Below are 24,769 nucleotides of genomic sequence, written 5' to 3'. Positions count from 1 at the left end.
CCATCTTTTCAAAGACATTAATATTGTGTTCAAAGAAGGGCATTTTTCCACCAAGGTGTACGTAAAACCAACACACAGCCCACTTTATATTCCATCGTATTCTAATGACCCGTACCATTACAAGCTGGCAGCATTCCGTGCTCTTATCAGAAGGGCCTATACCTATTGTGACAACGTTATTAATAGAAATAAGGAAATAGACAGAATCACGCAAGTGGCCGAATCCCTAGGATATAAGAAAGGCACAATAGCAGGATTAGTTAAAAAGTATAAGATGGGCACAACAAGAAGTTCAAAATAATTTTCCAGTAAAATCACAAAGTTTACTTACAACAAGAATTCAAAAGGCATTATGAAAGAAATTGCAAACCGCAAGGAGACCAGAATGGTTCTAAAAAGAGCTCCGAACCTATATACAATCTTAAGGAATGATAAAGATCGCTTTAGGAAGGAAGATAGAGCAGGAGTATACAAAATCCCGTACGAGAACGCTGAACTAGGTATCGAAAAAGATTACATAGGAGTCACAACAAGAAGTTTAGGGAAAAGACTTAAAGAGCACAAGTATGACGTCAGGAAAGGATCCAACGCAACAGTACTTTCGCAATACGCGCAGACCCAAGGCTCGGTAATTAAATGGGTGGAAGCGGATATTGTAAAACCCTTGAGCTCTCCAACGTTAGCGAGCACCGCAGAAAAAATTGAAATCTATAAAAGCAAGTTGGAAGTAGGGATTGCAATCCAGCAGTGTTTTGAATCCAGCGCGGATCCAGCATGGATGTATTTTTGGTGCAATAAAGTGTTATCTGTCTATCTATCTATCCTGCAATTTATGTTTTTTTTTAATGAAATAAAACATTTTTTAAAAATACTTAAAAAGCTTTTATTATTTAGACTGGTCACTATAAATCAGTAAAACTTTTTACACATTTAGGTAGTAAACTTAACTTTGGTTCGGTTTAACATTGAGATAGAGATAATTAACTTTAAATGTTTAGTTAGATTATAATTATAATGTAATCTTTAAGTTAAATGATAGCAAAGGTAATTCTACTGATTAATTTATATTACTGTATTTTACGGACTATAAGACGCTACGGATTATAAGACGCACCTGAATTTTGGAGGCAATTTTTCGAAGAAAAAAATGCGTCTTATAGTCCGTAAAATACAGTAATATATTATAATAATGTAAGGACGGATAATCAGTGGCTAAGTGGCTATCAGTCTTACCAGTTTTCATATATAGGCTCTACATATTAGTCTGTAGTTATTTATAAGTATATAAAACTATGTACTGGAAGTAGAATAAGTTAAATAAACTACACCTTTATCAATCCAGCAAAATTTAATAAAATAATAACGTTTTCAATCGTTTTTAACGATCTTCCTCGGTTACAAAAAAAATAGAACATTAAATATAGAACATAAAATGTGTTCGGAATAAATATGAAAATTAACGGAAAACGCCCAAACGGACAAAATATAGATAAATAAACAAAATAAATAGCGGAAAAAATATACACAGGGTGTTTTTTTAAACTGACGGTACTCAGAAACATCTGTAGAGCAATCTAGCAGCCAGACTGTCGCCAAATTTGGGAGAGTGACCAAGGATGACATGGAAAAGAGATTCCGCGAAGAAAAAAGTAGTACCTAAATTCGCCGGTAGAGGAGGATTTGGCGCTGTTGTAGCGAAAAAGCTACCAGCACTTCACTGAAGAAAGGTCCCGGATCTAACCCCATGTTACTTTTTCCTGTGGGGTTACTTAACGTCCAAGCTCTATCTTGGTAGTGTCCCAAACTTGATGACTTTGAAGGACAACATTTCTCGAACTGTGATGAACATTCCTGCGGACATGTTACGTTCGGCCATAGAGAACACGGTGTTCAGGATGCAATGAGTTGTCCAGCAGGACGGTGATCACATTGAAGAAGGGAGAAGGTTATTTGCTGATTAATTAAACTTTCGTTATTACACTGAAACCTCTGTCTGATTATTCATTCGTGTGTTTGTTAATTGCAGCTGGATTTTATGCAGATTCTTAGCTGTTTTGCTACAACAGCGCCAAATCCACCCCTACCGGAAAATTTGGGTACTACTTTTTTCTTCGCGGAATCTCTTTCCCATGTCGTCCTTAGTCACTCTTCCAAATTTGGCGACAGTCCGGCTGTTAGATTGCTCTACAGATGTCTCTGAGTACCGTCAGTTTAAAAAAAAACACCCTGTATATAAGATCCAACGAAACCAGCATTGTCCGTTAATAACATTAATTAATGTAAAAGGATCTCCACATGGTAGACAATGAGTCCGCATCTCTATGGTTTATACGACCAGTTGTCATGTGCGCCTTGCAGATTTCCAATCTCTCAAGATGTTTGACCGTTTGCCTATTCGTCATCGTTTTTATAATTGCCGCTTGATCCCATTGGACGTTAACATCCTTCTGTCTTGCGTATGGTGCCAGCGCAGTGTTGTCAAGGTTCTTACTGATTGTATATTTGTGCTCTTGAGCCTTTGTTTTAAACTGCGCATCGTTGCACCCACATAAACAAGCTTGGAATTGAAACGTTGGTTGTGTAAAGGCACCGAATATATACCCGTTGTTGAATTCCGATCCTCTTTCTTTTTATCGTTTCTTAAAAGTTTGAAAACAGTGGGACTACGTCGGTATACAATACGAAAATTATTAGACCTGGCAGTACATCTATGTATCTTGTTTAAAAATGGAATGTAATTAAGCACTATTCTTTTTACATTTATTCCAAACACATTTTATGTTTTATAGTTAATGTTGTATTTTTTTGTAACTGAGGAAGATCGTTAAAGCGATTGAATACATTATTATTTTATTAAATTTTGTTGGATTGATTAAGGTATAGTTTATTTATAAGTAATTTAATTATTAGTGTTAGTAAAGTAGTGAGTAAGTAATTAGTAGCAGTCTAGTAGTTAGCAAAGCGGCAACGCGATGACGTAGACTTTTGCGCAATTATTTAGAAAGTTAATTGAGTATTTGCGGATCCGCAGCGCTGGATCCAGCAAGGCCGAGGAGAATGCGCTGGATCCAGCTGGATTGCTGGATGAGGATCCAGCAATTGCAATCCCTAGTTGGAAGAGGCATGCATAAATGCGAGGGATGCTGACAGCCTACCAACAGCTTGGAAATTCGTGGTTAAGAAATGTATCACAAACTCGTAGGCTTGTCTTAGCTTGTTTTGGCATCATTCCTCGATAATCTGCCATTCTTTTTAAAAGTATCACCAGTGGAATCATTTTTATTTTTTATTTTTCATCTTTTACTTCTTATTCCCACTATAACGATTTTATTGTATATTTATTTTTATTACCATGTTCTTTCTTTTTTGTTTTTATTTATTTATGTATATTTATTTATTTATATTACCATGTTCTTCCTTTTGTTTTTATGTATTTTTGTATATTTACTTATTTATATTACCATGTTGTTCCTTTTTGTCCGTTGCTAATGTTTTGAATTTTTTCAAACAATTGTATTCTTTTAATGGAACGATAATGTTCCTTTTTTTTTCGAAAGTTATAACCTGAGGATGGCTTATTGAGTAAGCCGAAAACGTTTGTTTTTCTCAATAAAAATTATCTCAGCTATAAGTAGAAGGTGTTATTTTGTTAATTTGATTATATTTAGACATTAATATTTTTTTATTGAAAATATATGGAAAAATAGAAGAAGAAAATGTTTTTATAAAATGAAGCAAAGTCAGGGATTTTCATTAATGTTCAGAAAGTCAGGGAATTTGTCAAAAAACTGGGAATTTGCCTTCGTTGGCTGCCTTGTTTTTTTGCTGATAATATGCTTGACTAAATGTAGCCATCTGCAGACAGCAAGAAGTAATGTGGTGCAATACAACTTATGAAAATGGATGCAGAATATTTTCAGGACCCCAAAAATGTACATATACAAAAAATGATATAAATAAAACATTTTTGTTTTGTTTTTTTTTTCTTCCAGTTAATAAATTTTCTGAACTTTATAAAATATTAATAAAGGGATAAATTTAATAAATATATACTTTTGTACATGGATTATATAGGATTTGTTATTGAATAATAAATAATGGCTTTTTTTCAAAGCCATGTAGATTTATAGTTGTGGATTAATGACAGAATGAAATACAGTCATCCCACAGTTATCGCGGTTAATAGGGACCAGAACCAGCTGCGATAAGTGAAAACCCACAAAGTAGTGTCACCCTCTCATTTTGAACGCGATCATCGCTGGCAGCTTTGGATGGAGCTGGATTGTCGCGGGCAGCTTCGGATAGAGCTGGGGTATGTAGCTGCAGGAGGCGGTGTAGAGGCAGCAGGAGTTTCTGCAGAACGTTTTCTGCACACAAGGAACGTCGTGATGGGGAGTTGTGACCGTTGTTTTTTCTTCTGAACAAAGATGCCCTTGTACAACGCCATTACACCGTCAATACGGTTACTGAATTCTACGGCTCTGACCATGTTGTCGTCGATTCCTTGGGCCCTTTGTTGCAGAGTCCGTGCTATGTTGCAGAGCTCTTGCAGGTTTTTCAAGGTAAGGCCACGTTCTTCAGCTTCATTGTCGTCACCGTTGTCAAATACCTCTTCTTCTTCCTCACTCGCCGATCTTGTCATTTCGACGAGTTCCTCGTCGGTTAAGGGGTTCAAGTGGCACTCGATCAGTGTGTTCTCTTCTTCCATCATCATGTCAGAGAACCCTTCATTGGCTACCAACCGAGCCAGCCTCACAGCCTTATCTACGGCAGAGTATTAGTATTAGTATTAGAAAGCTAAGGCGCACCAAAGGTATTGCCTGTAGTGGAAGGGCGGAAGGGGTAGAAATAGAGATAGAGGTAGAGGTAAAGGTTGGAGAAGGAGGGTGGGAGATGTTATAGAAGAAGAGGATTTCATGAGTGCCTGCCGGGCTAGATAATTATTAAAAGAAAACAAAATTTGTACAAAATATGATACATGGTAAGTTACAGTAGTAAGTGGAATTATATACAAAACAGAAGTTCAGCACTGTGGTACAGTTCAGCTTGTTAACCGTTGTTGGTTGTTATCCTAGAGTAATCGCTGAGTCCAATCTGCGATACAAAGTTTTTGTATGCAGTGAAGAGTTTTTTGTTGTTGATTAAGTCTTTCAGATGGCATGGCCAGAAAAGTCCTTCTGTCTCTGCTGTTCTCCGAAGTGCAGTCCTCTGGGTGCTGTAGAAGGGGCACGTGAAGGTAATATGCGTCGGGTCTTCTTCCTCAGGGATGCCACAGGTACACAGGGCATCACTTCTGTTGTGGAATCTGTGCAGGTATGTGTTGAACTTACCGTGCGCTGTGAGCATTTGGGTTAGGTCATGGTTGGTGAAGAAATGGTTACGTAGACGTTGTTCGATGTTGAGGGATGAAGGCATGGGTGTGTCGTCCAGTTGTTTCGCTGTCCCACTCATGCTGCCACATCTTAAGCGTTGCGGAGCGTAAGTTGTTAACGATTGTTGTAAGAGGAATAGCGTGATATGCGAAGTTCTTGGCTATGGCGTCAGCCTTTTTGGCCAGGGCGTCTGCCCGGTCGTTGCCAGGGACGTCAGAGTGGCCCTTGACCCAATGGAATTGGACATTAGCACGGCTTTCATTCAGCTGATTCAGAATGAGAAGACTATCTTTAACAATAGGGAGCTTACGGTTTCCGCTCCTGATCTGATATAGAGCGACCCTACTGTCGCTAATGATATTGATGTGGCTATTTCGAAAGTCGGTGAGGTTGGTCTTTACAAATTGCAGGGCGCGGAGGATGGCCAGGGACTCTGCCTGATTGTTAGAGCAGTGGTCCCTGAGCCTGTAAGCGGCCTGCCAGTGGATGGAGTTGGTAGGGTCTGCTAAGTAAACCGCAGCTCCAACTGAGTTGATAGTTTTTGAGCCATCCGTGTAGAAATTCTTGCCCTTCGGGATGCTGCCTTGAAGAACGTTGATGTTCGCTGGTGAGAATTTACCAGGGTGGGTTTGGTCTTGCGTATTTGTGAGGTCGATACCGTAGCTGTCGATTTCCTGTATGAGCTGGTTGACGTCTTCCGGGATGTTTAAAGTCTCAATAATTTTAATAACCTGGTTTGTCGATACTTCTTTTGTGTGTAGTTTGATTAAAAGATTTTTCAAATATCTCTGAATGATCTTGAGGTGGATTGGGATTTGTCCAGCAATCACCAAGAGAGCGTTAGTAGGTGCGGTTCTATAGGCTTTTGTGGCAGCTATAGCCGCTTGCCTCTGGGCTGAGAGGAGTTTGCGTTTTATATGTAATTTGTGGACGGAATAACCCCATGCCTCACAACCATAGGTGAGGATGGGTTCGATGACGCTACTGTAAATTAAGTGAGATGTCTTGTGGTCGAGGCCCCAGAGGTTTCGTGCGATGCTTCTAAGGGAGTGACAAATTTTTATCGCTTTTTTATAAACATAGTGGACATGGGGTTTCCATGTTAGTTTGGGGTCCAAGAGGATGCCCAAATATTTCATGGAGTCCACACAGCTGATACGGTGTCCGTTAATTCGGATTGACGGCTTCTTTTGGAGGATATGCTGTTTTGGAAAGGAGATACAGCTGCTTTTGTTGTAGTTTATGAGGAGCTTGTTGTCCTCACACCAGGCAGAAACATGCTGTAGAGCTGTGTTGGTCAGACGTTGTAGTATCTCCTGGTTCTGATGCGAGAGGAGGACCACAGTGTCGTCGGCGAAGCCTTGGACATAGGGATCTCCCTCAGCTGCCATGTTATCAGTGATGGAAAGAAGGTTGTTGTAGAGGATGTTCCACAGAAGGGGGCCCGTCTTAGAGCCCTGGGGACACCCTCTAGAGATGGTGGTTATATAATGTACGCTCCCTGAGTCCGCAGCCATTACAGTTCTGTCAGAGAGGTAGCTACTGAGAAGGCCTAGGATGTTAGACGGGCATTTTGAATCGGCCAGCCTGGTGAGGATTGCTGGCCACCAGGCGTGGTCAAACGCGCCCTTAAAGTCAATAGCGACTAGTAAAGTGTGCTTGCCAGCCTGTTTAGCAGTGGAAATGTATTCTAAGATTTTATTAATGGCTTGATGGGCACTTTTGTTTTTTATAAAGCCAAATTGGGCTGGGTGGAGAACATTATGACGATTCAGATGGTAAAGAATCCTGCCGCCCATAAGTCCGTCCAAGACTTTCCCAAGCACAGAGAGTAGGGATATCGGCCGGTAGTCGCTAGGAGTGGTGGGCTGAGTGTCTTTGCTTTTCGGGATAAGCTTGACATGAGCAATCTTCCAGGATCGTGGAAAGTACTTATGATCGAGGCACTTATTGAAGAGGACCGAAAAGGTTGTTGGGATAGCAGCGTAGGCATGTTTTGCCATACGCCAGTCTATCATGTCAGGCCCTGGTGCTTTCTTTTCCTTGATATTATCGAATTCCTTTTTGATTTCGTGGGAAGAGAAGGGCCGATCATCTATTTCGTGTGGGAAGGAGTGGCTTCTGGCTCTTGTGCTGCTGTGGGTGGGGTTGTCGAGCGTCGGGTCATCTGTCGGGAATAGATCCGTGAAGATGGCACGGTAGGTATCCTGTAGGTTAGTCATGTGGCCGGTGGTTGTAGAGAGAGTAGGTGGGGATACTAAGGCTTTCCTCTTGTGGATGGCGGTGTAGTGTGGGATGGACCACGGGCCGGAACTGTTAGAGTTGGTGCAGAAGGTTCTCCAAGAGTCACTTCTTGACTTGTTTATTAACTTCTTATAATCCTTAAGGGTCCTGTTGTAGAGTTCCTTTTTTTCGGACTTTCTTGCTGGGTCGTTCTCCCTGTAGTAGTGGCGCCACGCTTTGCGGGTTTCTTTACGTTTGGCTGTCAGGCTGTGGTTCCACCAGGGAATAGAATTTTTCCTGGTTTTAATTGTGGTCGAGTCATAATAAGCATGTTGTATTACCTGTTGCAGGTTTTGAACAGCGTGGTCAATGTCATTGGTAGTGGTGATGTTGTTGAGGCCAGTCGGATCCCAGAATCTTTTAAGGAGTTCTTCAAAGGCGTCCCAGTTAGTCGTATTGATAATTTGGACGTTGTGTTGGATGCTTGTGCCACCAAGAGCAATATAGATGTAAGAGTGATCGCTTGCTGTGGGATCAGCAAGAGTGAGGCAGTATTCTGTTAAATTCGCTGCTTTAGCGTTACCCAGACATAGGTCTATCCAGCTTTCCCCGTTTGAATTGGAAAAAGTCGGAAGAGGGCTGCTATTCAGGGAAGAAAGGTTGTTTGCCACTATGAAATCTACCACAGCTCGACCTCTGGGCTCTTCCACCGGGCTGTGCCAGATCGAAGATTTGGCATTAAAGTCACCGCATACTAAGAATGGTCCAGCAGGGAGTCTTGTCAAGATATTTGCCAGTTCGTCGAGAGGTTTCTCAATGCCTTCTGAGGGCGGGCAGTAGATATTTGTGATGTAGAGGGTGTCAGAATTTGTTTGGACGCTGATGGTAGTAGCGTGCTCAGTACTCAAGTTGGTGAGGAGCTGGCAGGTTAGATGTTTGTTCCTTATCAAGAAACCCGTGAAGGTTTGGTTGCTGTGTCCGTTGCTAACCAGGATGTTACCCCTTCCCAAGAGGGCAACAGAGCCGTCGTGGAGGTAGGGTTCCTGGAAAGCAAGGATGTCGATATCTTTGTCCTCCATGGCATGCGTCGTGGCTGAAGAGGCCGCTTTACACCTTTGGAGGTTAATTTGCAATATTTTAATTTGGTTTTTCAGTCTTATTGAAGGGTTGTTGGAGTTGAACGTAACGGAGAGCACAGACGAGTGAGGAAACAGTTGACACTAGATGATTATTCATAGCGGATATTGATGATTTGGGATTCTTTATATCTTTTGAGTAGCGGACAATCTTTGTCGAAGGCGTTGTGGTCTATTTTAAGTTTTTTCTGCTCTGGAGCCGCTTTGTTGTACTGAAGACAGTTTGTACAGCGGGGATCTTTTTTCAAGTTTGGGCACTCCTTGAATTTATGCTTTTTTGAGCAATGGCTACATCGCTGCTTCTCTTGACAACGGAAGGAAGTATGGTCGTAGCCAGAACAGTTAAAACAGCGAACTACAGGTATGTAGTCGTCAGCACGAAGAGAGCTCCATCCTACAAAAATTTTCCCCTGTTCCATTATTTTGTTTCTGATTGTTGGGGTAACGTTTAAGATTACATGTCTATAGGCTGTGGATTTTTTTGGATGAAAGCTGTGGTTTATCTGTACTTCTTGATGGTAATCGTCAATAGAAAGGCAATCTTGTATCCCTGGATTCTGTAGGTATATATTATCGAGGAATTCACTTTCCTCAGTTTCATTTGGGACATTAAAAATGATGATCTTAGGGGCCTTCTTGTTTTTTGAGAGATTTTAAGTTTGCGTGATAATTCAGTGTTTGATTTTAAAGCATTTTGCAGGGTTTGTAAATCATCTTCCGTTTGTACATGTATGCTGACATCGCCACTGGGAAGGGGCCTTACACTATTGACCTTTATCCCCAGTTGCCAGGGGCTAATGTGTGTCTGCACCAAACTCATTGTCTCTTCCAGTGTTTGGATGGGGTCGTCAGGTTTGGTAATAGCCGATACTATGACGTTGTGAGTCGATTTTGTTGGGTTGGGTTTACCGTCGAGTTTTGCAGCGTTTGCTGCGATCAATTTTGTAGAGGAACTCACTGGGCGGGCCGGCTTTTTGAGGGCCTGAGAATAGGTTTCTGCTGGTTGTATTTTATCCATGTGTTTTCGTTGTTTAAGTTGTTCCCGAAGGGCAAGGATCATGCCGAATATTTGATTTGCGGCTGCGTGCATTCGCACTGCCGCTTCCCTGACTCTGGTTCTGTCAGCTACCCTGACAGTGATGTTGCTTTCCATAGGGAGGGAGCTTAGTATATCACCAAGTTTAGAGTTTATCGTAGCAATTAGCTCTTCCTCCATGAAGCTGTTATTAAGGTCAACACTTTCCTGCGTAGACATAGCAAAGCTCACAGCACATGGTGAGAGAAGATCAAGAAAAGTTGATTTGGTAGATGACACTCTAGCTGTGTGATTAAGACAGCCGTTCAGCTGAAACACGCCGGTCAGCTAATGTGAGACACTGAGGTTACGAGTGAAAATAAACACTTTTCACGTTGCGATGGTGATGGTGACGTACCAGACGATAACACGGCGAGGGACGACAACTTTAAAAACCGTTGGAGACAGACAGGTTCACAGCACGCTGAACGGCTAAGATTACGCCGTGCGGCCGTAGGCCGACACGGAACAAACGCCGAATGGCTACAACAACGCCGAATGGCGGCCACGTGGCGAAGAGCGTTCTTTGTTTGACAATTCAGTTTCGGACGTTTATAACTCTGTGAGTTTTATAGATTTGATAACTAAATTTAATACACATATTAACCAGCCTAGTGGCCGTCCAAAATCGTCGTTAATAATTATGGAAAATAAGCGGGGGGCCGGATGGGGCCCGAACAAAAGCTAAACTTTCGGACGCACGTAACCCGACAAATCCTTGGCCGATTTTAATAAAAATGACACCTACGTGTTCGTCTTGTAATGCGCTGTCCAGCGATGTATGGTTTTCCACGGTACTCGAAGGATTCGCAAAGATATTGCAGTCGAGAACTGGAGCTAAGTCACAAACGTATATAGCGAATCGCTCCCCTAGCGGTACTCCGTCTCTACGGCAGAGTGGTGAACTTCGTCAGGCGTAAATCCCTCATAATCATGGGTGACGTTTTTTGGCCACAATTTCCTCCAACTTGCAATCAGTGTCTGCTCTTTCATCTCATTAAGAGCATTCTGAATGTTGACCAGGCACGTTGCAATGTTGTATCCTCGCCAATAGTTCTTCAGGCTGAAGACCACATTGTCTTCGTCGATGGAGGAGATGAGGCCCTCCATTGTGGACCTTGTGTAGAGGACCTTGAAGGTCCGAATGACCCCCTGATCCATGGGTTGTATAAGAGAAGTGGTGTTGGGGGCAGGAACTCCACTTGGACCCCGTCATAATGGACTGGTTGCATGTCTTACTGCACAGTATGAAGAGGACTACCTTAAAGGGAAGCCCCTTTTCAGCGAGGTACAGCTTCACCTGCGGGATAAAGCAGTTTACGAACCAGTAGAGTGTGAGGGCTTTTGTTATCCATGCCTTTTTGTTGTGTATCCAGTAGACAGGCAGCAAGGCTTTGTTTTTGTTTTTCAAAGCCCGAGGATTCAAGGACTTGTAAATTAAGCCGGGCTTGAGTATGAAGCCCGCAGCATTCCCACACATGAGGAGAGTCACTCGATCTTTGTGGGCCTTGAACCCTGGCTTCTTCAATTCATCCTTGTAAAGGAACATCCGGGACGGCATACTCTTCCAGAAGAGGCCAGTCTCATCCATGTTAAAGACCTGCTCCAGGAGATAACCACCCTCATCAATTATCTTCGGAAACTCTTCCTCGACGTAACGAAGAGCTGTCTCTTGGCCTGCCGAGGAGGCCTCCCCATACAAAGGAACGCTGCGAAGGCCAAATCTCCTTGAATTTCTCGAACCAGCCCTTGCTGGCAACAAAATCACATTTTTCTCATGGGGTAGGATCACTCGAGTCACTGGTGCTAGGCTGAGGTTCATTTTCGTTGTCGTCATTACCTTTGTCGTCTTCATTCAACTCTCCTTCAGGAACGAGTCTATCATACAGGGCTTTGGCTTTAGTCCGAATCATATTGGTATTGAGACTAACCTTCTTTTTCCGACAGTCCGATATCCACACTGATAAGGCATTCTCCATTTTCACAATTCGCTTATTACGAGAAGTCAAAACTTGCTTAGTGTCCTTGGAAAACAATATCGAGGCAGTTTTACGGATATTCACTTCATCCTTTTTTATGTAGCAAACCGTCGATTCGTTCAATCCGTAATGGCATGCAACAGATGCATAGCTATGGCCTGCCTTAAGCATGTCCAATAAATTAACTTTCTCGTTCAGTGTCATCATTTTTCTTTTTCTTGGGTTCACTAGAGGATTTAGAGGGTGGAGGACGTTTAGGAACCATTTTCAAGGGTGTCACAAGCACTATTTTGAACAAAAAAACAAGAGAACAACAAAAATTAGCACACCTCAAGACTAAGCATCACTTAAACATTGATTTGAATGAGCGCGGTTGTCTTCACTGGGTATGAGAGCAAAGGTGGAAGAAACATCTAGGCCAATCAGCTTGCGAGATTCTCGAGTCGGGAGGGATATCAAATGGCGGGATGCTAGCCAGCCAATCAGAGACATGGATTTTGAATTGTGTGGGCACTCCCTGCCTTCTGCTAGCATGCGAGCAACTTTCGTGCCATAATTCCTCAATTTTGAGTTTTTGATGAATATTTTTGAACAATCTGCGATATACCGAGGTCACGATAAATGAAACGCGAAGTAGCGAGGGATTACTGTACTATAATTTATTAAAATGTTTTAGTTTTAATAATTCAACATTTATAAAAAATGTATAACTGTTAATTAGAAAAAATAACTAATTAACAAGTTGGAGAAGCAATAGCATTTGTGCTTAGTAAGTCAAATGCTGTTTTATTTTGTCAATATTCTGTACTGTAAAGGACGTGAGGTCAGGGAATTTGTACAAGTTGATCAGGGGAAGTCTGGGAATTTAAAATAAAAATTTGAGTAAGAACCCTGAATGTAGGAAAATGCAAAAGTACATTTCTCTAATCATATACATTGGAATAAAATGTTTCATACTGAAATTTAATATATGATCTTCAAATTTAGATTTAGATATGATCTTTAAATTATTTTCCAAATTTACATTTTTTTATAAATAAATTGCAGAATAATATGTGCTGTTCCAAAAAGCATTCAACTGATTCCAAAAAGAAAAGAACCAAAAGGGAAAAAGTACCCTTGTCAATTATTAGAAACAGATGAAAAAGTAAGTAATGTTGTTTATAATACAACTATGGATTTTCTTTATAATCATAATTGTTAAGATATTTACAACAAATTATTTTTGAAAATATCTATTGTAATTGAGATAAAATTTTCAAATTTTAATCATATCAAAATTATTTGAAGTCAACAATAGCAGCCAGATTTGTCTGGGATATCTGAGGTATACTGAAGCATCAAGATTTAAAAAGCTTAATGAAGAAATTAAAATCTTATCCTAAATACTTAAATTATTATTTGCAAGAAAATACACAGTATTAATAATGCAAAATTTGTTTAATATAATGCTTGTGCTCAATTTTTCTGGTTTACAACGGTGTTAATAATGTAATGCACTCATCTTTGTGTACTTTACATTTTGACTTTCAAATAGATTATCTATTAAATTGATTAACTTTTTTGAATTGACTGTTTATGTATGTAATATATATAAGCTCCATTCCTTATGTTTTCTAATTAAAACAATTAAGTTTTTAGGATTTCAGCACTATATTTAACATGATACATGTGTATTTTATAGCTACCTGTACATTGTTATCAAGATTTAGAAATTGAGTTGTGGGTAAAAGACAGTTTGGGAAGAAAATTCTCTAACATATCATCATTAAATGTTCATTGGGAGTTATCAGATGAAAATTTAGGTAAATTAGAAAATAAAATGAATGTAATAACAGAAGTTACAAGTGTTGGTGGTTTTAGAAAAGCCATTAGAAGTAAGTATTGATTTATACAGTTAAAAAGAAAATTTATTTTCTTTCCCTAATTTTTGAATTTTTATTATAATACAGGTATTCAGAAACTTCATCCCTTTGAAAAAGAAGGTTTGTTGATTGTAAAAGTTGAGGTTGTTGGTTACAAGCATGACATTCTGTATAGAGAGAACATTAATGTACAGGTATTTCTAAATTGTTGCTGTTCTTAATATATTGAATTTGTAATTAATTTTTCAAATAAAATTTACTTATTTTGAACGTTTTTTTATAATTAAAGAAATGTTTTAAAAAAGTTTTTTGACTTAACATATCACATCAGCCATTAGTAAGTTATGTGATGATTTTTATTTATCTTGTGTTAAAAATAAGTAAGTAACAAATATAGGGTAAGCATTCTACTATTTGTATTAATGCTTTTTACATTGATTCTTATGCATGTGTACCATTTCTGAAAAAATTTTCTTAGTATAATTTAGTTGAGTTAACTAACTGATCAACTAGTAAATTAGTATTATCATTTAGAATTGCAATTACTTGGAAAAAGTCTCAGATAGCACTAGTATTCTGTTAGTGCATATAAAATTTATTATTAGTATGAAACAATGTACAGTAATAATATATATAAAATTTTTATTAGTTATGCAATGAATATTCGGTTACTATTCGTTATTCGACTGAATACCGAATGCCTAAAAACAGGAATAAGAAATAACAAAAACACAGTAAATTAATCATTTTGGTAACTTTTATTAATGCTGAACATGCATTTCAAGTTCGAGAAAGTGCAAGTTTTTGCTTATTTATCTAAAAGATCAAAGGAAAAGTAATATAACTAAGTTATTTTTTTAAGAGATCAAAAAAAAAAAAGCAAATCAAATGAAAACTACCTACTTATTATGTAGTTTAGTCATCTATATACTTGTATATAAAAGAACAAGTCCTGATAGGATAATTAATGCAGAGCCAAAACTACGGGTGCTAGAAACTTAAAAATTTGAGTGTTCCTTTTGTAAAGTTTAGGCGTGCTAAGAAAAGATGTTATGAAATTCAACCCCAAAAGGATGGAAAAGGGTATAAGTCACAGTTATGATTTCACAGATTCAAGACAGCTTGGTAGCTTGAACAGCCCCAAACTTTTGCCCGTGCATGCTAACTGACTTTCATTACAAGCATTTAGCTTTCCAAAGTCTATGAGAACAATTATTTGGCATTGACAGCCATGAATTTCACGCCAGTAAGCTGCCACGACATGTTCAATTATATTATCAACTCAATTTCGTATTTATTTTCACTTTACGGTCCTTCTCTGTTCTTTTCCCGTTATTTACACGTAGGTCATTTCATTGTTATCCACATTTGATATCGTCACTTATCACATACTGCCATGACACTCGTCTCTGTCTGCTACAACTGTTAAGAATTAGTGTGATTGACGAAGCATAGTGACAGCGGGCCAATAGAGATCAGGGTGCTCGATTCTTGCCATAATGCGGTTTGCGCACCAATTTTTATATGCGCGTTAATCAAGTCGAATATTCAGCTATTCAACCACACTGCTGTCCAAATATACTATTTGTTGCAACATTATTTTTATATATTTTATATAAGCTTTATAAATTTATATACTGTTATATACTATTATAAAGCTTATTTGATTTTTAAAATTATTACTAGAACCATTATTCTGAATTAAGACTAGTTATCTAGTTATAATTTTAACTATTATTTAATAAAATTCTCTATTAAGAAATTTTGTTAATTTGTTTTATAGGTAAATTATGAATTAATAGAGCTGTTTAAAATTTTCTTACAGTGGAATGTTATTTCTACAATTCAACAATCTGTTATTTTAGAACTTGTGAATGATGCTGATATTATTCCTGATAAATTATCAATATTTAATCATCCTTCTATCAAGGTAAATTTTATTTTAAATAATAATGTAAATTTAAGATTTTAAATATTTTTCTTTAGAATACAAGAACATTAAGTTTATTTAAGACAAAACTGATATTTGTATAGTAATGGTTTTTTCTTTTTTTCAGTTGTATTTAGTTTAAAATTCTAAATCAAAACAAAAAAAGTGATATCAACACTGATTTCATATTAGCACAAATACTAATTTTTCTAAGCAGTGTTGCATGTATGTATATAAAGTTGTTATTTTAGCTTGTACTGATTGTTATGGTGGTTAGAATTTCTTCTCAGTTACAAAAATTGTTATGTAGTCCATTAAAAAAATTAATACAAATCTAAAAAAAAACGTTTGTACATTAGAAGTTTATTAATCCAGTATTCTGTCTAGAATCGCTGGTAACCAAGCACCCTCTTAAAAGCAGCTATTAATTCAGAGTTAAATAATAATCCAGCATGCTAGTATTCCTCTAGAATCAGAATTTGTATGGATATGTGTGTTAAAAACCCTTGGCAGAAATACAGATTTCTGAAAATATATATTACAGGCACGTGAATCATTGTAAATGCTGATTTTGTTCAAACCATGTTCATTAATGTTAGTAGGTTTTTCAATAAAATAGTATAAAATAGTCAGTCATGCACTGTATAATCTTCAGACTTATTAAAGAGCATGCATAAACAAATCATAAGCATGTAGCAACTTGGAGACATTGCTGTACATTTTGTATCAATGCAACATTTGGATCATATATTATGAATCAAATTTTGCAAAACACAAAAAAGCATGTTAATCCAACACCACTCTCATTCTATAAATACTAGATTAATGAACTTCTACTGTAATATAATTTGCTTGCTTAATCTTACCATTCCTATCTAATTTCACAATTTAGATTTGTAAACAAAATGAGAATTTATGTCAAATTTTTATTGAAATAGTTTTTAAAAAGCCTTAAAAATAAATTGTTGCTTTTCTTGATTAATTTGAGGATACTGCTAAAATCTTAATAAACAAACTACAGGGTGGGAAAGAAAGTCACTTAACATCTCTGTAACAGAATATAGAATGTACCCAAAGTTAATTCGTTCACGTCAGAAACACTTTAGACTAAGAGGGCACACATGGTTGCCATTTTGAATGCAACTCTGAAACTGTAAATGGGAAGGGGGGGTCATGTAACACACCATTTAGGGTCAGAATTTCCCAAGGAATTGAAAGATTTTATTGACCTACTTGAATGGTTAATTATTCACATTACATGATGTGCTGAATGTATACATTCTTTGAGTACATTCTATATTCTGTAACAGGGGTGTTAAGTGACTTTCTTTCCCACCATACAGTTAAAATGTCTAATTATGTATTTTTATTTCATTTTTACATTTAATAATGACAGAAATTACATTATAAAACATAATTCTTACTTAGCAAATATTCTTTCTGAATTGTTATAACAGTTATATTGTTAATTTTTTTATATTATAAAAGATATTATCTGGTTTTTATTATTTATAATTAAAACAATTTAACAGAAATAAACAGTTGCAATTTTTAAATATAACATTAAATAGATCATTAATGTGCAATATCTTGTATTAAGTGTGATATAATTGCTCTTATTTTACAGTCTAATTAGACATTTTAGAGTTATTTGTACACTGTACTTTTCTTTTACCCATTCAATTTTTCAATATCAGTTATGACAACAAAACAAAAAACAATGATTTGTTTTTTTTATCTAGACATTTTATTCTGCTAATTTGATAACTTGATAAAGCTGTTAAAACAAAAACTATTTATTGTATGATGATTAATACATTAACATTTTTTTAAATGTTAGAAACCAAATATAAAGTATTAATTTCTTTAACTAGTGTTCCATGGTTCAAAATTATGACTGGAAAATATTAAATGTAAACAATTCAGAATTATAAGTTCAAACACAAAATATTAGTTAATTAACACTTCTAACTATAATTATTTAAGAGAGATAAAATATCTGATCACTGCAAAAAAAATGAAAAAAGCTTTTATTATTATTATAATTGAAATATTTTCCATAAAGTTCCTTATAAAAAATTTTATGAAAATGCAGAAAATATTATAAAATAAATAAATGTACTTAAATAAATTCTGACTCCATTGTTTTATCTTACTTAATTGTACTATAAGCAAGTACACGAAAATTTGAATTTCGTGTACTTGCTTATAGAACAATTAAGTAAGATGCAGAAAATATTACAAGAATATTAGTTCTGTGATAACATAAAATTTTCAATAATTTTATATATATAGTTTTCTCTAATTCCAAAATAAATATTTATGAACATTATCTAATAACATGTATTAAATTTATTTCAGAATTATTTAAATATAGTGCAAGGATCTGGTCAGTTTTATATAGATATGAGTAATAATAAAAAAGCTAAAGTCCAATATGTTAAGGCTACAAGAAAAATTGAGGTAATTTTTTTTTCTTTTTGCTTAAAATTTAAAATGTATTAAATAAAATTGTAAATTTTAATATTTGATGATTTAGATCGCTCCATTGGAAGATGGAAGTTTTACTCTCACAGTTCATGATATGTGTTTGGAAGCTCGAAAGACCATTGCTGCCCAAATTCAAATTTCAGGCATTTCAGCTATTCGAATACATATGGTTGATAAGGTATAATGCATTTTCTATTTAATCATGTTTACGTTTACATTTTTATGAAAAATATATTTTTATATTCAGGTTGAACTAGGAAAATCATTTATAGCAACATTAGAAATATTAGATGAAGAAGGTCACCGTTTACCAACATCATTGTTTCCGCTTATTAATTTGAAGCCAATCTTGACATCAAACATCATAGTAGTTAAGTATGTTAATTTTATGATTACTACATAAATGTTGATTTTTTTTTTTTTTTTTCTCCTCTATTTAAATATTATAGAATAACTTTAAAATTCTTTTAGATCTGAAGCAATGAAAGATGATAATCAATATCAGGCATTTTATGTGATAACTGGACTTTCTCTTGGTCACACTTCTGTAATTTTCACTGCAGCAACTGATGCAGAATCAAGTACAAAAACCATTTCTAGTGAATCCTTTCCTATACAAGTAATAACATTTTCTTTATTTTGCTTAAAATAATTAAACGTTCCCTTAGATATCATTTTGAAAACCTTTTATTGCTAAGTTTAAAATTAACATTAAAAAAACTAATGGTGGTGTTCAGGCTTACTCTTTTTAATTGTCCTTTTTTATTCAAAATATTTGAAAAGTAACTGTAATATGAATATTTAAGATATTAATGATTATGTAAATGTAATTAATCACTTTTTAACAAAAATTTTACCTTCTGTTATCCAAACTAAATGGTCAAATATTTCCATAGAACAAACTCAGCTGCTATTTATTTATTTATCAAATGTATTATTCTTACGGTTAATTGTAATATTAATTCTGTATCTGTTTAAGTAAGACTGTATTCACACTGCCAATGACAATGACCACAGTTCCTAAACGATAGCGACAGCATGTCTTTCATTGTTTTCATTCATCACCAAAGTATTCACACTGTTCATTGGTTTTCATGTTACAGCTTGTGCAATTTACATTATGCTTAGCATTATTCCATAGATTTCCATATTTTTAGACCAGACTCGTGTTTTAAAAATGGTTACACACAGTAAAGTGTTAATTTGACATTGACAACTGCTTTTTTATTATATATTTCTAGACATGTTTTAGAGTCAGTCTTTCTTCAACATATAAGATTAGGAAGATTTAGGAAGTTCTTATTGATTGGCAATACCATTAAGACAATGACAGATGAAAATGCAGCAATAACAACTAGTGTGAACATTTTACAAAGAATAAAAATATCAGTTTTTGTCATTGGCAATGTGAATGCAGCCTAACCAGTCATCATTAATTCTATTTACTTAGGAATAGAGATGTATTTATTTTATTTCACTGTATTTAAATTGATAAGGATGATATTTGAATCCCTTCTAGATCTAAAAATTTTAATAAAATTTAACCATTTACTTCAAATTTAATTTTTTTCTCACAGTAAAAAACAAGAAATAATATAAAATTTTCATACAGATCTTTTAAAAGTTAAATATTTTAAAGAAAACATTAAGGTACATCCATATTTTAAGTTTGGACACATTAAAAAATGCTTCTTAAATTTTAAGAAATACGGTGGAACCTCACTTAACAAGCATAATTCATTCCAGAGTCTTACTCATAATGTGAAACACTCATTAAGCAAAACAATTTTTCCCATAGAAATTAATGTAAAATACAATAATGTGTTCCACGCTGAAAAAATACTCAAATGTTTTATGTATAATGTTTATTCAAAAAAAAATTGTACAATATACACTGTGAATCATCGTCTTCTAGTGCAGAATGAACCATCCTGGAATGAGAATTCGATTTGCAGAAACAAAAAAATATCACGGCTAATATGTTTGATAAACACTCCAAACAATATGCCAAATTCTTGGGTTATGTAAATGCTATAATTAAATATTAGAAATTAATTAATTTGACTAGAGGTAGGCAGTTATGTTTCCATCTCATATTAAATTTAATAATTATAAATAGTTAATTTTTAATTCAGACATTTCTAAAATTTAATTTGGAATCGGTCATTAAATTTAATGACCCAAGAATTTGGCATATTGTTTGGCATGTTTATTATATAATGGGCTATGGTTGTTGATGTTTATAAGTAATATGTGTGAACACAAGTTTGGAAAAATATGTGATCACAAGCGACATTTAAGATGCTAGCGGAACAAGTGCTAAACACAGACTGATGGAGCATGCTGCATTCGCACAATTTGGGACTTCCCCTCTCCTCGTCACTCATTATGCGAAATATCACTTGTTAAGCAAGGCAAATTTTTACAATTTGTTTTGCTTGTTATGCAAAATACTCATTGTGCGAGGTGCTCGTTAAGCGAGGTTTCACTGTATAGTATAACTGTTGTAATTATACAGTATATTGCTAATTTGATCTCAGTATTATATTGTGCTTGCATAACTTCAAAAAATACTTGATTAGTTTCAACTTACTTGCATTGTCACATTGTATATGCATACATATAGTTTGATGTTGGAATAAATTTTGAAGTTTTAGCACAAGACTATTTTACTAGTTAAACTATTATAATAATATATATATTATCCATTTTGAAAATTGTACAAATTAAATTGAAAACATCAATCAATAACTTGTGAAAATTTGAAAATTATTTAAGTTAATGAATATAATTAACCAAATCACAATCAAAATTGTTTATGGTTCAATAGTTTCCATTGTGATTTTATTAGCAGAATTCAATACACTTGCTTTATTAAAATCAAATATCAGTGCTATTTATATTTATGTAAACAATGATTGAATTGGTAAATACAGTCCAACTCGTTTATAACGTCATCCATGGAACCAGCAATTTTTTGACGTTATAACCGAGTGTCGTTATCTGCGAAGTCTATTATTATCATATGTATAAAAATGCAAACTACATGTTTAAATCAACTTTATTTACATTATTATGTTTAAGTTTACATTGATGTAATTAAAAATTTCAAAAATTACCTTTTATAAGAAATTTTTATTTGTCATAAATTTCAATAATGGCGGAACTTCCGGTTTTGAGAATAATGTCGAATCAAAAGGCAACAAAAGCTTAAACTAATGTATGCCAATTAAAAATAATTTAATTATTTCTTTATAAACTATTTAATGTATTATGTTATATTAAAAATAATAGAATATTTAACAATTTAGCATAAAATAATTTGAAAATGAGTACATAATAACCGATCGTCACGTCGTTAAAAGTGTAGCAAACCTCACCCCACCGAAGTCAGGTGGTGAGAGTACCACCCACAGTCGTTCTAGACCCTAGGACTAAACACGTATTTTTTTTGTGAAATAAAATTTGTAATCTAATTTTGTAAATTTGGGAGTGCTTCAAATATGATGTTAAAACAGGGTTTTATGTCATTACAAGCGGATTTTTTAACATTATCTAGTATAGTAAAGTCGTGGGACCGATAAAAATTTGACGTTACATTAGGGTTGTCGTTACATCCGATGACGTTATAACCAAGTTAGACTGTATGTGAAAAATTGAAGTTGTTAAATATTAATTTATGCATATTAAGATAGGATAATTTTAAAATAAATGTATTTTTGTTAAAATTTTAAGAGAAAAGTTTATATTTTAAGGTATTTCCACCTCTTCGTATTGAACCAAAAAATCTTACATTGATTGTAGGAGCAACATTTCAAGTAAGATTTATTTATAGACAAATTTATAAATTTTCAAGATTTATTCAATGTAATAATTAATTTGTAGGTGATATGTTCTGGTGGACCTCTACCTCAATCTAATGTTGAATATAGTATTTTAGAACAAAATATTGCATCAGTGAATACTGCAGGAATTATCACTGCTTCAAAATTGGGGAAAACTACATTGACAGCAAAAGCTGTTGGACATGATAGGAAAACAGGTCATTCTGTTGTATATTCTCAGGTATTATTATAATTTGAGTTTTGCGCATGAAAATTTAAAATATTTAATTAACATTAATATTTTAAGGATCAAGTGGTTATTAATGTGATATTGTTAAAAGGCATCAAAATCAAAGCTCCTTTAACAAGATTGGAAATAGACACAGAGGTAAGAAATTTAACTAAAATGTGTAAATAGTTTAAACTATGGCAATCAGTTTTTTATTTTAAATTATGGTGGACTGACTGATCTATTTGTATAAACATGCATAAATAACTTTAATTTTTGTATATTAATAAGCTATTTTTTAACGAAACTTTACTGATAATTGCTTGGTCATTATCAGACAAATTTTAATAATAATTCATTTACAATTGTCAATTATTAAAAATGTAAACACAGTCAAACCTTTGATAATGGTCACCTCTAAACAGCAGTCATTTTTTTTTGTTCCTGTCAGTGGCTATTGTTTAGAAGGTTGATTACATTAAGTAGAAAATAGTTTATGGATTGTGATCAATCAGTTAACAATACAATAAGTAATCACTTTTTATCTATCCTATGCTGATAACAATGATTGATAACATTGTGGTGAAAGTAATTAGATAACAATTAGTGGAAACTCTACTTTTATTGAATCAGATAACTTAAAAACATGTTAGAACTGTTAATTATAAATTTATTTTTATATATTTTTAACTTTTAAGATATAAAAAAACTTAATTCAAAAATCTATTGTTTGTTTTGAAAGTTAACTGATTGTCAAATTTTATTTATGCAAGATGCCAGTTTATGCTGTAGGTATTACTGAACAAGAAGTACCATTTGCTTTTGGAAGTGCATTTCCTAATCTCAATTTCAATTGGTCTGTATCTAATCAAAATATTGTTCAATTGAGAAGTGTCTTTCAACAGGTATATTATAAATATTTTTTGTGTTTTATTAATCAAATAAATCAGTTTTAAATATATTGAATATTATATATGATCTCATAGAATGATATTCAGCAGTCTAATGAGAATAATTTTGCCATGAGAGTTCTAGCCAAACAAGCTGGCCATGTCACATTGCATCTTGATGTATCTCCAGTAGAACTTTCTTCAGGTGTATTTTCTCAGATAATCCAGAATTCTCAATTATCAGCAGAAGTACAAATAGAGGTATTTTAAATATAATAGTGCCCATATCTACAATTTTCATTTGGTAATTAATTTAAATTTAATCTCCTAGATATATGAGAGACTTGAATTGTTAATTCCTGAAATTGACAATTCCAAAATATTAATGTCACCACATTCACAGAAGAAACTAAGAACTAATAGGTTTGTACTATAATAATTTTTTGCTCTAGAATACAGTTTGATTTACATTAGAAAAAACATTATATGTTTTAAATTTTATCTCTCGAAGAAAATCTATTCCACTCAAATGGACATTTATTACAGTATCACTTTTTATCATTTGTGTCAAAAAGTGTAAAAAGTGACCACTATTGAACATGGGTTATTCTTGGGGTTGTGACAGTAATTTACAGTTTGGTTTAACAAATTCTGGTAAAACTTGTTCATGTTATCATATGAAAATTAACCATTGTGACAATGCATTTTCCCAGGGCAACAGGAAAATTTGCTTTCTGTGTTTGTTTTAAGAGTCAAAAGTAATAAGACAATTCAATGTTTTGAAGCAATATTAATTTTTGTCTAACTTTCAAAATTAAAAAAATCAAAAATAAAAATCTTTTTTGTTTTGTTTTTATTTATCAAATTTTATATAACACAAATATGTAAATATTTGTAAATTCTTTGAGACAATCACAGTCTTTGTAATAAAATTAAAAACTTTATTAAAACTGAAGAGAGTGAATGTTTTGGAAATGTATATTGTTTAAAAATGTTTTTAGTGACTTGCTAATTTTGCTCTTCAAGATGAATTAGTATTATAATTAGAGAAAATAGGTCAATTCATAATATATTCGTTCATTATTGACATAATTATTTATAAAAATTGAGAGAACCCATTTCATAAGTGTAAAAGCCAAAATGTATTCTCATAATTATTGATACCAAACCAGAACATACCAGATAGTCTTAATTTTTCCTTTGGATTTTCTTAGCTATATGCACAATTTAAAATATTTTATTTGTGGATAAAGCTTTCATAGGAAACCTCATTTCTGGATTTTTTCTTTCAAACTATCATTCACATTAAATGATACTGTGTTATGTCTTCTCAATCTTTTAACATGTAAATGATGCAAAACATTCTCTAATGAGTAAATTTTTGTAAATTGTAATTGTAAAAGATTTACTGTCCTTAAATTCTAATATTATTGTTAATTGTCTACTTGGACTTTACTTATTAATAGGACTTTATACTGGTGTTTAAAGATTGGCACAGTAATGAGAGTTAGTTCAGGAAAGAACAAAATTTCTTTATTATATCACCTGTAGTAATAATTATCCTCAAATCAGAAATTATTACTACAGGTGATATAATAAAGAAATTTTGTTCTTTCCTGAACTAACTCTCATTACTGTGCCAATCTTTAAACACCAGTATAAAGTCCTATTAATAAGTAAAGTCCAAGTAGACAATTAACAATAATATTTTGTAAATTGTATTTATTTTTCTCCTTTGAACAATTTCATCTAAAAT

General features: G+C 34.2%; 1 protein-coding gene across 2 annotated transcripts in view; it reads left to right on the top strand.

Moving 5' to 3' along the window:
• The window catches only part of LOC136973741 (nuclear pore membrane glycoprotein 210-like), an 88,039-nt gene that overhangs the window by 54,955 nt on the left and 8,315 nt on the right, over window positions 1–24,769 (top strand). For both annotated transcript variants that reach the window (XM_067268486.1, XM_067268487.1), the window contains 14 exons: window positions 12,833–12,932; window positions 13,470–13,662; window positions 13,738–13,844; window positions 15,476–15,580; window positions 17,942–18,043; window positions 18,120–18,248; window positions 18,318–18,445; window positions 18,542–18,689; window positions 21,826–21,888; window positions 21,956–22,135; window positions 22,202–22,282; window positions 22,897–23,028; window positions 23,110–23,274; window positions 23,345–23,436. In XM_067268486.1, the coding sequence (XP_067124587.1) occupies window positions 12,833–12,932; window positions 13,470–13,662; window positions 13,738–13,844; window positions 15,476–15,580; window positions 17,942–18,043; window positions 18,120–18,248; window positions 18,318–18,445; window positions 18,542–18,689; window positions 21,826–21,888; window positions 21,956–22,135; window positions 22,202–22,282; window positions 22,897–23,028; window positions 23,110–23,274; window positions 23,345–23,436 (1,725 nt within the window). The remainder of the gene's footprint in view (window positions 1–12,832; window positions 12,933–13,469; window positions 13,663–13,737; window positions 13,845–15,475; window positions 15,581–17,941; window positions 18,044–18,119; window positions 18,249–18,317; window positions 18,446–18,541; window positions 18,690–21,825; window positions 21,889–21,955; window positions 22,136–22,201; window positions 22,283–22,896; window positions 23,029–23,109; window positions 23,275–23,344; window positions 23,437–24,769) is intronic.

This window comes from Centruroides vittatus, unplaced genomic scaffold (genome assembly GCF_030686945.1).
Source record: "Centruroides vittatus isolate TY-2023 unplaced genomic scaffold, ASM3068694v2 contig_329, whole genome shotgun sequence".
Taxonomy (NCBI): Eukaryota; Metazoa; Arthropoda; class Arachnida; order Scorpiones; family Buthidae; genus Centruroides; species Centruroides vittatus.
Note: the sequence above shows the minus strand (reverse complement) of the source record. Positions and strands in the feature narration are given on the sequence as shown.